The 12,979-nt window shown below is 36.9% G+C and overlaps 1 protein-coding gene across 1 annotated transcript in view; it reads left to right on the forward strand.

Annotated features, from left to right (window-relative positions):
- CDKAL1 (CDK5 regulatory subunit associated protein 1 like 1) overlaps positions 1-12,979 on the forward strand; it is a 409,356-nt gene that overhangs the window by 66,350 nt on the left and 330,027 nt on the right. The window contains 1 exon segment of the mRNA XM_032688042.1: positions 4,226-4,310. Within this exon segment, the coding sequence (XP_032543933.1) occupies positions 4,226-4,310 (85 nt within the window).

Consider the following 12,979-nt stretch of genomic DNA (forward strand, 5'->3'; position numbering starts at 1 on the left):
GTTCTTTTAGGTCTTCACTAGCAGTTTTTCTTCTACGTTTTTGCTCTGTGTGTGTTTTGATTATTCAAGGAGATGTGGTTTTGGGGGAGACTGGAAGAAAACAAAGTTTTGGAAAAAGACTTGAAAGAAAAAAAAGTCTAAAACACCAGGGCAAACCCAAGTCAGTTGTTTAATTTTCAACTGATAGTATTACTACAGTCTCCTTAAGAAATTCTGCTGATTTATGATTTCTGTGATAACAAGCCCCAAACTGCTAGTTAGAAAAGAATTGTAAATATTGTTTTCCTCTGTAGGTATACTGATGTTTCAGACTCTTGCCATTTTATCGTCTTAGTATTGCGTAATGCAGCCAATTCATGTTTTCCAGAGCTTCCCAATTAAGTTAAGTGTTCAGAAGTTTCCATGACCTTTAGGTTTCTTTGTACTCTATGTTGTTTTGCAGAGAGTATGATAGACTTTGTGGTTTACTTCCAGTGTAGCCTTTCTTTTATGGAAAAGATGTCACAATGCAAAAAGGCCATGGTTTTGGGTTGTGTTTTTGAGCATTTAATACAATGCTGATTTGACATTGCTTTTTTATTTTTCTAAAATGTCCTGGCATACAGGAAACTGTATCTCATACAAAAAGGATCAGCAGCAAAATATCATACTTTAAAAGTATTGTTAGGCTGAATATATGGCAAAAATAAGTTGAAGAAAGAAGATCCCCTTTGAGAAGCTTGTTGCAGGACATATGTACCTATGTCATATTCAGTACCTTGTCCCCTTCAGTCATATCTGTGTGAGCTCCCAAACACAGGACTGTGTTCACTGAAATTTTTGAGTTTTCTCCGAAACATTATGGTCTAATGGAGGTTTCTGAGGACGATGGGCATCAGCCTGCTGAGTGAATGAATCCAGGCTTCGCTGTAACCTTAGAAGATGGAGGCTGGAGTTGGAAAAGATGGGAGGTGGAGGCTGGAGCTGGAAAGGGTGGCAGGTGGAGACTTCCAAGGGAGGATGCATGGGCTGCCTTAGTAGATGCAGCACTACATTCATGTGATGCTTTCCATCCAGACCTAAATACTTCATCTGTCTGCCTGCAGCATAAACACAGAAACCTCAGGTCTGTCTGCCCCTGCCTGTGTAGGCTTGTATTTGGAAGCTTGAGCTTATTTCTCAGAGCTGTTTTACTCTTTCTTTAGGCACAGCACTGAACACTAGCAACTGCTCATATAGATTACTGATTAATATACATATATATATAGGTACATATACATGTAGCTGGTTGCTCCAGTCCCCCTGCCCTGAATAAAGAAGCATTGCCCGGGGTGTTGCTTAATATTTAGTAATTATGAAGTCCATAGATCTTGTTGGTGCATGCCATCTCCTGTCTGCTGCTTTGGTCTGTGTTTGTTTCTGCACATCCATTAAGGCCTTGCAAAGCAAAATGTGACCACTGATAAGTTTTTCCTGCGGTGTTGTAAATGTGCATATCTTCCTGCAACCTGATACAAAAAGGCTCTCTTGGTAATTTTCTTTTTTTTAAATACTGAAATTTTCTTGAGAAAATACAGTAGATCATGATGAATTTACACTGGTGCATGTAATTATTTTATGTATGAACAGAGCAGTAAAGAACTTAAATAATTCAGCTATCATTTTGAAGAGTTGTAGTATGATCTCTTATTAATAAATTCATATAACTAATAAGTGTGTGTCTATAGATTTATATATGTGTAATCAAAACTCGTATAAGAGAGAGTGGACTTAACTAGGAAAAAAAGATCTGAAAATAAATAGAGAAATAGAACAGCTAAATATGATAAAATAACAATGTTGCCATAAGGAGAGAAAAAACCTCTGCTACACTTGATTTTTCTTAAATTATTTTTAGATGTATACATGAATGAGACTCCTTTTCCCCAAACTGCTCAGAAGATTCTATTCTGCAAAAACCTTTGCTCTGCATCTTCTATTCTTCAGAAGGGGAAACCTGTGAAGGAATCAATTTACATGTATTTGGGAGAATTTTTTAAATGTGTAAAGTATCTGGAAGCACTGCAGTTGTGCCTCCCAATCAAAGAGCCAATATATTAATAGCCTGGAAACCAAACTGCTGTATGAAATGATTCCCATTGGCTTAGGATAAAAGGTCTTTCCAAACTTAAATGTGTTCGTTTTTCCAATGCTGTTTTGAAGAGAGAGGTTTGGCTTTCAGGGAGAAGTATTGTCACCGTGAGGCTGCCTCTTTCTGCACACCTGAAGACCAAGGAGGAACTGAAACCAAGCCTAGAACTGGTGTACATTGCATTAAGGCATCTCTCCTCTGAATAAAGACATCTCTTGAAAATTGTTGTGTTCTACAGTGGCGTCTGAGTGCTACTGAAACTCTTGTCTCTTAAATGCAATGTCTCACTTAAATGTTGGCCTCTTGCTGTTTAGTGTTTGTGTGTGTCCCATCCCTAATTCTCAGGTGGGTGTGTTATGGGTGTGGGGCTGGATTAATAAACATTTTATGCTGCTGCGAAAAGAATAAGAAATACAAAGTTTTGGCAGTGTTATTGGAAAATTTTTAAAATGTGTTTGTGTTCATACTTGGTGCATCTGACTAGGCCAAGAGTTCACTCTTTTTCTGACTTTGAAACTGTATGTTTCTTTGCTTTTCTGTACATCATTCCTAGTGGATTTTTTAACCTCTAATTATCTGTCTAACACTAAATTAGTCTGTTCACTAGTCTGAAAATGTTGTTTTCATGCAGCCTTGGTTGGAGGAGAGATTCTTTGTCTTGTTCCATTTTTATTTTGACTTGTGTAGACTAAAACTGAACTTGGTCCTCTTTCCCAACCTGACAGTGTCAGATTTGGTATATTTGTTTTGTTTAAAGTAGCCAAAGGTCTGAATTTTGTTTTGATGACTCCTTTGTGGCCTTTCCTTGTCATAGAAGAGGCCAGTGTTTGAGCCAAGTTCATGGTGCAATCTCAGTTGTCAGTGATTACAAACCTTGTGAATGTCTTCTCTTATTTAACATAAGTATCAGTTGCATTTTAGGTATTATTTTCAATTTATCTGCTTCATAGGTTTTGACCAATAGTTAATTGAAAATGATCATTTCTTTGAAGAAAATGTCAATGAGGGACAAAGCTTTTTCACTTTCAGCATTTAGCTATGTGTATGGAAGAAAAGGATATTTGTACCTGTATGGATATAGTCACGATGACTGCATATGTAAACATGCTTAAGTCTTTGCAAGCTTTCTTCAGCTTTAGCAGTAATAAAGTTAAATAAGACATCCTAAAAATGATGGTTTACCTCTGTTCATTGCTCACTGGCTTATGTTATTTAAAGATACCTCAGTCAATATTTCAATGCTCAATGTACTGAATAGTAATAAGAATGACATGCATTTACTTATCCAGACTGATACAAGCTATTCTGATGAATGCTAGAGCACTAAACTATTTGAGATAGTTTATCTTTATTCTTTTGTTTGAAAAAAGAAGCTCTAATTACACAAGAAAAATAACTATGCTGGTTATTATTATATATAGTAATTCTATATTATAAGTCATGTTTTACAGGATTAGAGTTCATATATGTGTTTCTGATGATAATTCTGAGATTCATTTCTGTGAATGTGTTTAGATATCAATGGACTGTGAACATAGAGAAAGATTTGGATCCTGGAGAAAATAATATCCTTGTCTGAGTGGAGGCAGATATTGGTTGCATGAATATGTTTTGTCTGAAAATTGCTGGACTATAATTATGCCATAACTAAGATATAATCAAAACTAGAAATATGCATGTTTCTTTCAAAACTGACTATGTTGACTTTTCTCGTTAGTAGAGGTTCATGTTTTCTGAATTGTCATTTGTTTCTTTTACCTTTGTGTGAGATCTTTCTGGGGAGTATGCATTTCTGGGAGCAGTGACCATTTTTCTTGACTTTGTTTTCCATGATGTGCAATCTAGTGGTATGTTAGCTGGTAAATGAGATAATGATTCATTCGCCATTTGCAAAAAAAAAAATAAATTGATGGAAATGGAAAGGCCTTTTTTCACCCTAAAATGCAAAACAATGAACAAGCAAAAAATCTCTTCCAAGAATGTGATTGAATATCATCTTGCAAGTAGTCAATTTATTAAATGGCTTAGTTTGATTTTTTTTTTTAATGTGATATAAATTAGGAGTTGGCGGATTGGATAATTCTTAACAGAGATTTGTTTCTTTCTGTTTTCTAGACAACTCTGCTGAAGCAGATCTGTGGTTGTTGAACAGTTGTACAGTAAAAAATCCTGCTGAGGACCACTTCAGAAACTCAATCAAGTAAGTTGTTTCCTTACAAAGATACTTAACAATCAATGAATATTGCACGTCTTAAAATGTCATACTTTCAATCTAGAAGTAATTTTGTGTTTTAGAGCAAGAAGTATGCTGAGTTTGTTACAATGGTGAGTCCTCTAGAATGGATTTGTAGGGTGCAGTGGATTTTTTTTTAATTAGCTATAACTTGTGATTATCACGACACTTAAATTTAGGAGAACTGCTGATCTATTTAGATAGGGGCTTCTATATCACTTTTCAAGACAATGCTGTAATACTCTTTTGAAGAGTTGACTTCGTTTTTTGGTTTTGGTTTGTTTGTGTTTTTAGTTTTTGTTTGATTTTTTGTTTGGTTGGTTTTGGTTTTTTGTTTTTTGTTTTTTTTTTAAAATATGTGAATTTTTAGATTGTTTCTTTTTTCTTCTAACTAAATTTTGTGTAACTGGGACCTTTTATTTAGTGGTGTCTAGTGACAGGAGGAGGAGCAATGGCCATAAACTAAACCACAAGAAGTTCTACTTCAATGTGAGGAAGAACTTCTTTACATTGAGGTTGGCAGAGCACTGGAACAGGCTGCCCAGGGAGGTCATGGAGTCTCCTTTCTGGAAACATTCAGAACTCACCTGGACGTGTTCCAGTGTAACCTGCTCTAGGTGACCCTGCCTTAGTGGGGGGTTTGGACTAGATGTCCAGAGATCCCTTCCAACCCTAACAATTCTGTGATTCTGTGAAAAAGGTGTCAGGTGCATGCTTAAAACTATCTATTTCACTATACAGTTTCTTGAAAGATTAATTGATTAGCTTATAATAGAAGTCTTGTGAAGAATGTGTTTTATTTCTCAGTACCATTCCAGTGACGTTGAAGAAGATGACATGGTAGCAAGTGTTGCTTCTGATTTCCGCAGGTGTATAGTTGTGATGAGAGTAACTGAAAAACCCATACACATGCAGCTGTCATTGCCCAGTATAAAGAAACATCGTGGTATGTTTCTTGTAGACTTTATCTACAAGATAAAATGGCTCTTCGTGCAGTCATTTGTTTAGTGTGGTACGCTCTGCAGATGGACTGTTTGTTGAAAGCCATTTTGGTGAGAAAAACGTAGTTCTCAGGAAGGGAGAGGAGGGAGAGAAGCTGGGTATAAGCTACCTGCTTGCAGTGCTGGAGTTACTAACAGTGTCCCAGGGCTGTAACCCGGGACAGAAACTGTTTGCCTGCAGTAGGTGGCACAACAGAAGCTTCCTTCACCCCTCAGAGAGCTTCACTTCCTCGCTGCTGGTGTTGCACTTGGTGACCAGAATGGCTTTTTGCCTTTTTTTGCCATTACCAAAAGAAAAAAAGAAAAGGGCAAGCTATTCCCAGAACACTTCCAGCAGTTAGTGTGTGTTGGCCAACAGAACTGATGACAAGATCGTTTCCAGTTCAGTTGTGGCCATCTTTCTATTTTACTAATGCTGTACCAGAATTGATGTGGTACGGTGTGTCCCCTAGCCAGTAGAATGGAGTTGGTTAAGAAAGAGGGCTTAACTGAAAGCAAATGACCAAAAATATTCCTTTGAACTTCATGTTTCTGTTGCTGCTCTGTTAATGAACCTGGTGTTATTTGTAGCCTGGGTCTATTCCTCTTTATCCTTACTTCTCCATGTACTTGCTCCTTTCCAGTAGCATGCATTGTTCATTCTCTGCTCTCAGATCCTGTTAATTCCCAGCTGTGGAGAATGACAACTTTTGTTGTTATTTTCAATAATGTGCATTAAATATTCATTTTCAATAAGGTGCATTAAATATAGAGGAGAGAACCACATGTGGGTGCGCATTTGTGGGACTTGGAACTGAAAGATTAAACATCCTTCATCCCAGAAAAATGCAATACTAGTGTATTTGGATTTTACAATAATGAGGAAAGCTTGTATCTCTAAAGAACACAAATTCACCCAAATACCTCTTAATTTGTTGCGTAAGCAAACCCAATGAATGAAGTTTGGGTGATACAGAGTGAGCTGCCATTATATCCTATCATAGCAGCTTGTTGGTAGCTATGGAGATCTTTGTTTTTCTCGCTTCAGTAACAAAATAAACATTTAGTGTGTGTTGTCAAAGCAAACATACTTTGAGTGGAAAAATTAATACTCAGCACAGGAAAATTCTTCTTTAAAATTAAAAAAAAAATTCAGACTGAAAGTGTTATATAGCATTATGAATGTCATGTGGGAAAAGTATTTCAGGTTTGTTTATTCTCTACCCTCTGCAACAGTTACTTTCCTTGCATATATGACTTTAAAATGCACTGATTGAAACCAGTGGTAGCATATTTACACTGGTGGTTGAAGAATGACTGTTTGAAAAGCTAATACCATGTGCCAAAGGATGTACCAGAATCCAACAAAGCCTGTAGATTCCACCTTTTTTGATCTGATTTTCTTATAAAAATGAACCAAAACTACTCCCAAACTCTCTGAACCTTTGCATATGTGTATATAGTTGATACAAGCCAACTGACAGTATAATCTTCATGCTTTATTTTTTTTTTATATAGCTGTTAAGGAGTGGTCTGCTGCCCTTCAATATCAATAAAGTAGAAGCTGCTGAGCAGGGGTGATGTTATGGAGAGCAAAGAGTTGCTTAAAGACCATTAATTTATGGATGGGAATTGAGAACTTTTCCTATGCAGATTTTATTCTCAGTTGGCTAGTCATGAAATAAGATGAAAGTAGAGGTAGGCAGTGGCAATAAAGAATTCTCAGTATAATTATGTAGGTGGAGTTTAAAAAATAATAGTTATGGCTTGTATTTTGGTTGGTAATTAATGAATATACCTATTGTGCTTTAGTAGAGTAGTTGCTGGGCATTCCAGGGAATTACCAGCTTTTGGAAAGTTCCAGGAGTGTTGAATACCTCTGATAATTTTTTCTCTAGTGGCATTAAACTCCTGCTAAGGTGGTGGATTCTCATGTCAGGGGTAGTGTGCCACAGAACATACCTCTTTGCCCTGGCCTGTTTCTTAGAGTCCTAAGTATCTGTGAATGGTTGCAGTTCCAGGGAGTTGATGAAAAACTCAACGTGATGGTTGACATTAAATATTTAATAGCATTTTCTACTATAATTTATTCTATTCAAATATAACTTTCTTAAAACTTAGCTGTTAGCAGCAGTAACACTAAACATTCAAGAGTTAAGTTACTAATCTTAACTTCTGTAAACTACAGTAAATCTTTTAAGGCTTCTTGATGAAGAGAATTAATCAGAAAAGCATGTTCTACAGGAGCTCACTTCCTTTAAAATACAGTTATTTTGCTCTCCAGTTTCATACTCTAATACTCTTTCTTCACTGTAACATCTTGGATATGTAACTCACTTTTTCCAATAACCTCTGAAAATTTAGAGACTGTTGTGTGTTTCTGTCTAGCAGTCTTCCACCTGCTTGATCCGTTCCTGAGAGCTGGTGTAAGTTACTCTTTGTGTTCAGGGACACAGGCTTTTCCTTAGGGAGGTTTCCTGCTGGTTGAAGTATTATGGATAGGATTCCGAGGTCTCTCTTATCAAAATAGCAAGAATTGAGATCGTCCAGGAGGTGTAATGTGGTTATGCTGTTGAGGAGTTTGTGACTTGTCTCATGGTATAGAATAAATCTGACCACTGTGAGCATCTTTGTTACTATATATAATTAACAACATTAACAGTGTTCTGTGATGTATTTGTTGCTTCATTCATTTAAGGGACTCTTCAGTGTGTACTCAACCTTTTTCTTTCTGATAGCTATGAGTTGTGACAGATGTGAAGGCTTTTAGCACTGCAATAACACCGTGTGACTTCCATTCTGTCCTTGCTTCAGTTTTCACCAATTCATGAATAAACACTATGTATGGGATCTCACTTTATGCTAGAAGGAGCATCAAAACCTGTAGAATTTGTGGAAATGTTAGTTTAAGAGGACAATGATTGCAGACTATGCAAGTTGTTTAAGGCTCTCAGTGGATTAAATTGAAGAGTAAAAGACATGACTGCCTTTGGATGCAGCAAAATTTCTCTTCACCAAATGCAATTGTGTTGATGTTAAGTATAGAAGGAAATTATTCTTTAACAAGTACAAAAGCTTTTTCAGAGATAAGAGTAGTTTTCTGCTGCTTGACATCTTTGCAAGTGAAAATAACCCTGGAAGAAGGTTTTTTGTTTCTTTTATTTTTTTTTTAACATTTCTGTATGTTTATATGATACATTTTGCAAGTTGAGCAAAACCAAAAATTGTACACTGTGCAGTGTTAACACTTGCTTTTACTGATACATTTCCAGTGTAGAAGTAGACTGCGATTTACACTTGTTTATATTGTTCACGCAGTAAAGTTTAAGCTGTGAAATACCTCTGGAAGACGAAACATAAGTATTTCAAAGCTCTTTATTTCATAGATCCTGTTAGCATAAGAAGATGACTTCCACTGAGTGCAGGTTTTTGAGATGAACGTCAGAGCCTGGCTGTTCATTGCATTTTACAGAAATAGTGTATTGCTGTGACTTTTGGTGTTTGTGTCAGAGTACTTAAGGTAGCAGGGCAGTAGTGAGAACTGTAGCTAGGGGAATTGCTATTTTCTGTTCATGTTGTATTGAAGAAAATGTGAGGAAGATCTGGATTCTCCGAAGTAAAAATGCCTGCAGAACAAACTTTGCTGGGTGGGAAGAAGCTTGGCAATTGTTTTTTTTTTTTTTTTGTTTGGTTTGGTTTTTTTTGAAAAATGTTGCCAATAATACTTCTTGCTCAGAACCTCTTAACTAATTCAGATAATGTTGATGAAAATCTTACCATTTTACTGGGCTTACAGATTGATGAAATGCTTGTATTCAAGATATATGCTATACTCACTGTGCAAGAGGAACTTCTTTCCCAGATAACAGGAGTTACTTAGTTTTGAGTGGAGACTGTAAATCTATTAACTAGAATTTTAAATTGCAGTTCTTTCCTAAGAACAACCAGAGAAGCTTATGTGACTGATGCAGTTGCTTCATCTAAAATTTGATTGGGATAGATTTAGGTACAACGCTTGCGTGTTTGCAGTCATCGGAGATCTGTAAAGATCTCAGTAATCACACACTATTAACCAAAATTAGTTTTAAAATTAGTCTTATAGTGTATTATAGCTCATTCTGTTTTATTAAAGATATAAATTTTTTAGAAGGCATTCTAATCTTTGATATAATGTGTACAGATTAATTAGTCAAAAACACTGAATACTTCTCATGTGTTTGTTCTTTTGAGCTTCAGTATTTTTCTGGCAAAAAATTATAGAAGGGTTTTCTACTTGAGCATTTGAGATTTATTTTATTGTATAGCTGTGCTCATCCATATTTCAAAACAATCAATTTCATTTTTATGTTCATTGTACTAGTTAGCAATTCTCAGCTTAAGCAATACCAGTTTCACTTATGTAATTGGTTGAGCTTTACCAAGGAGCCTAGCTGGCTCCAAATGATCTCTGGCTTCCAAATGCTGCAGAAGGATTTTATAAGATTAGAACAAGAATGTTATTGAGCTGGAAGTCTTCATTTAAAAACTTATCAGCCTGGTAAGCATTTTTTATTCTTTTTAAGCTTACTGAATATTGTCATCCGTGCTTTTAGTGTCTTAAGTTGATGGCAGACATAGCTGTTGATGAAGGATTCTGTGATTTAAATGATATTTGTTAGTGGAAGATTTTTTCCTGCATTTGAGTGCATTCTTTTTCTTGCACTCACCTCTGCCGTAAAAGAGAAAGTTAAAAGCTGATTGACGTGATGTTACAAAATGCAGAGAAAAGGCACACCATGTAGAACTGAGTGCTTTCCATTGCATAGTGTTTAAGAGATAAAAGGGTTATGGGCTGCTTGTGATTGCAGGTGTTACATGGCCACATTTTGCAGGGATTTGCAAAAGCCTGGGTTATAAACCTGTGTGCACTTTAGTTTAATATTTTAAAAGGTTTAAAAAAAAAAAGTACAAGAGCAGCGCCTGTTAAAATCAACTTCTAAACGCTATTCTGGGAATCTTTTCTGCTCTGAGAAGAACACATTTGAGACTGCTCTAAGTACTCCATGATATTGATGCTTTAAGAGGTTAGATAGCACAGTTCTTATTAAGCCTCAGATACTTTAATGGACTAATTAGCTTTTAGATACTCTTTATGTGTTGAGACTGATCATTAAGGACTGACATTTGATTGCCATTTTAGAGAAGAAAATATTACCAGGACGTGAGAGACCAACTCTGTTTCTTGGCTTCATATATCTATATTTGAACTTTTTGATGGGATTGTAGTTACGGGTCCCCAGCTATGCAGGCTCCAGGAGCACTGATGCTTTACAAGTAGTGTTTACAGACATTGAAAATCAGTTAGTTTCATTACTAAACATACAAGATACACTTCTCTTTGCAAACAAATGCAGCCAACCATTACACATTAGTGATGTAGGTAAACAAGGAAGACTTATGATTTGGAAAGTATAGCTCCCCTGGTAGTTCATGGAGTAACTCTTTCACCTTTCTCCTTGCCAACGAAAATGAGGACACAGCTATCATAGAATATCCAGAACTGGAACAGTCCCACAAGGATCATCGAAGTCCAGCTTCTTCCCTGCACAGGACAGAATCACATGATGTGCCTGAAAGTGTTGTCCAAACGCTTCTTAAACTCTGTCAGGCTTGGTGCTGTTGCCACTTTCCTGGGGAGCCTGTTCCAGTGTCCAACTACCCCCTAAGTACCTTTTCCTAATATCCAACTGAAAGTTCTTCAGACACAGCTTCATGCCATTCCCTTGAGTCCTGTCACTTGGTCTTTATTCAGCGTTTTTGAACAAGAACTTTCATGCATGTTTAACCATCTGAAACCTATTTTAAGAAAATGAACAACACTGAAAAGGGTATCTAATTCTCTTCAGACTGCATTGCTGATGTTATCTTTAGATGAAAGACAAAACAGTTTTTCTTTCCCCTTCTCTAAGACTGGGTCAAATTGCATCATTTTAGGAAACCTCTCCAAACAGAGTTAATCAAATTAGCAAAAGTAAGTATGAGGCTTTCTTAGTGTTTCTCATGCTGTTCTGCCATTTGCTTGCTTTGGGGATGTGGTGTCCTGTTGGGCTCTTAGTGAGTGACCCTCTCAGGTGACCCTCTGTTTGCCCAGACCAGGGTCAGGTACAGTAGAAACAATCAGGAAGATGGGGGCACTGTTTTGGACCAGAATTTTCAGGTTTGTTTTGTTAAGTAATCAAAGGCTCCAGAGAAGAGGCTTTTTGAGGGATGGGAGAAATTTGAGCAAAACTGTGCTTGCTTTCCTATTACGGGCATAAGCATGAAAAGCATATTGAAACCTATTTGAAAATGTCTCACCTGTTTTAGCAGGATGAGGACAATGATTTCTCATCACTGAAGGAAGCCTCATTCTGAATACACTAGTGGTAAATTTCTTAGGCATTGATTAAAGTTCCTCACTTGATTAAACTCACACTTCAGATTAGCAGCTTAACCTCTAGTTTGTCCTTAATCTGTTGGAGTGTTTTCTGTTTATGATTCAAAAAATAGGCTACTAAATAAAGATTTAAAAAGTCTAGTTTAGGTTATGGTGTGCAAAAGAATAAAATCCACCAATGTGTATATGAATTTAAGGAACGTGAATAGAATTAGAAAATCAACAGTTTGTAAGTCAGCATGGCTGCAGGTGGAATTTGCTTCTATGGAGTTTGCAAAAGCAAAGAGGTGGTGATGATTCCTTAAGAGCTTGTGGTTCACACTGTGGTGAGACAGTGGACAACTGCTGGAAACAGCAGCAGTCTGAGACATTGTAGTGTGGGGGTTTTATGACTTCAAGCGGTAGGCTACGTATGCTTTCATTTCCTTGGAACGATATCTGTGACTAACCATACAGACTGTGGCCACTAGTGGACTACTGAAGCTGAACTTTCTGCATTGCAATTAATTTGGTGATGCGCAGTTGGAGTTCTTGCTGCTTCTGCTATGTGACGTTTATCTCCCATCTGTTGGGGAATTTATTTTTTCCTTCTCGTGGGAGGTAACTGAATTGCTTGCTCCAGCACTAAAGAGTGCAGGAGAGACTAAGTGGTTTTAGATTTGCCTCAAATATGTAATACCATTACTGAGAGAGGACATAATATTAATTGAGGTCCATTGAAATGACATGGGATAGGATCAGGACAGAGCTCTGCTTGGATTGGTTTACCTCTGTCCAGAAAGTACAATCATAGGGCATGAAAAAGGCTTTGGCATGTTTTGTTGGTTTTGGTTGGTTGGTTTTTTCCCCCTTGCTCTTTTGAGCTTATATCAGAATATATGATGAATAGTAGAGTGATAAAAGGGTATGGTTCAGTAGTATGAAGAGGAGTTCTTGTCAGCTGGTTTTCAGATGGGTTATATGAGCTTTACAGAATCAGTGTTTTGAATGTTATATGTCCCCCTATGTCAACAAGTGTTTTGTTTTACCATTTCAGGGCAGATGAATTGATCAGAAAAGGTTAATGCCTTGAGTGCTGGAAGCAGGTGGTTGGTAGCTTTGAATATTTATGTAATTAACTGCATGTTGGCTGTTCTAGCAGGCCTGACTTTTCCTAGGAAGGGAGCACAGGAAAGCATGCTAGAAATTTGTGGTAGCAGGATTAATGCAGAAGTCAACATGATCTAAACTTGTCCTCACTG

Source organism: Chiroxiphia lanceolata, chromosome 1 (genome assembly GCF_009829145.1).
Source record: "Chiroxiphia lanceolata isolate bChiLan1 chromosome 1, bChiLan1.pri, whole genome shotgun sequence".
Lineage (NCBI taxonomy): Eukaryota > Metazoa > Chordata > Aves > Passeriformes > Pipridae > Chiroxiphia > Chiroxiphia lanceolata.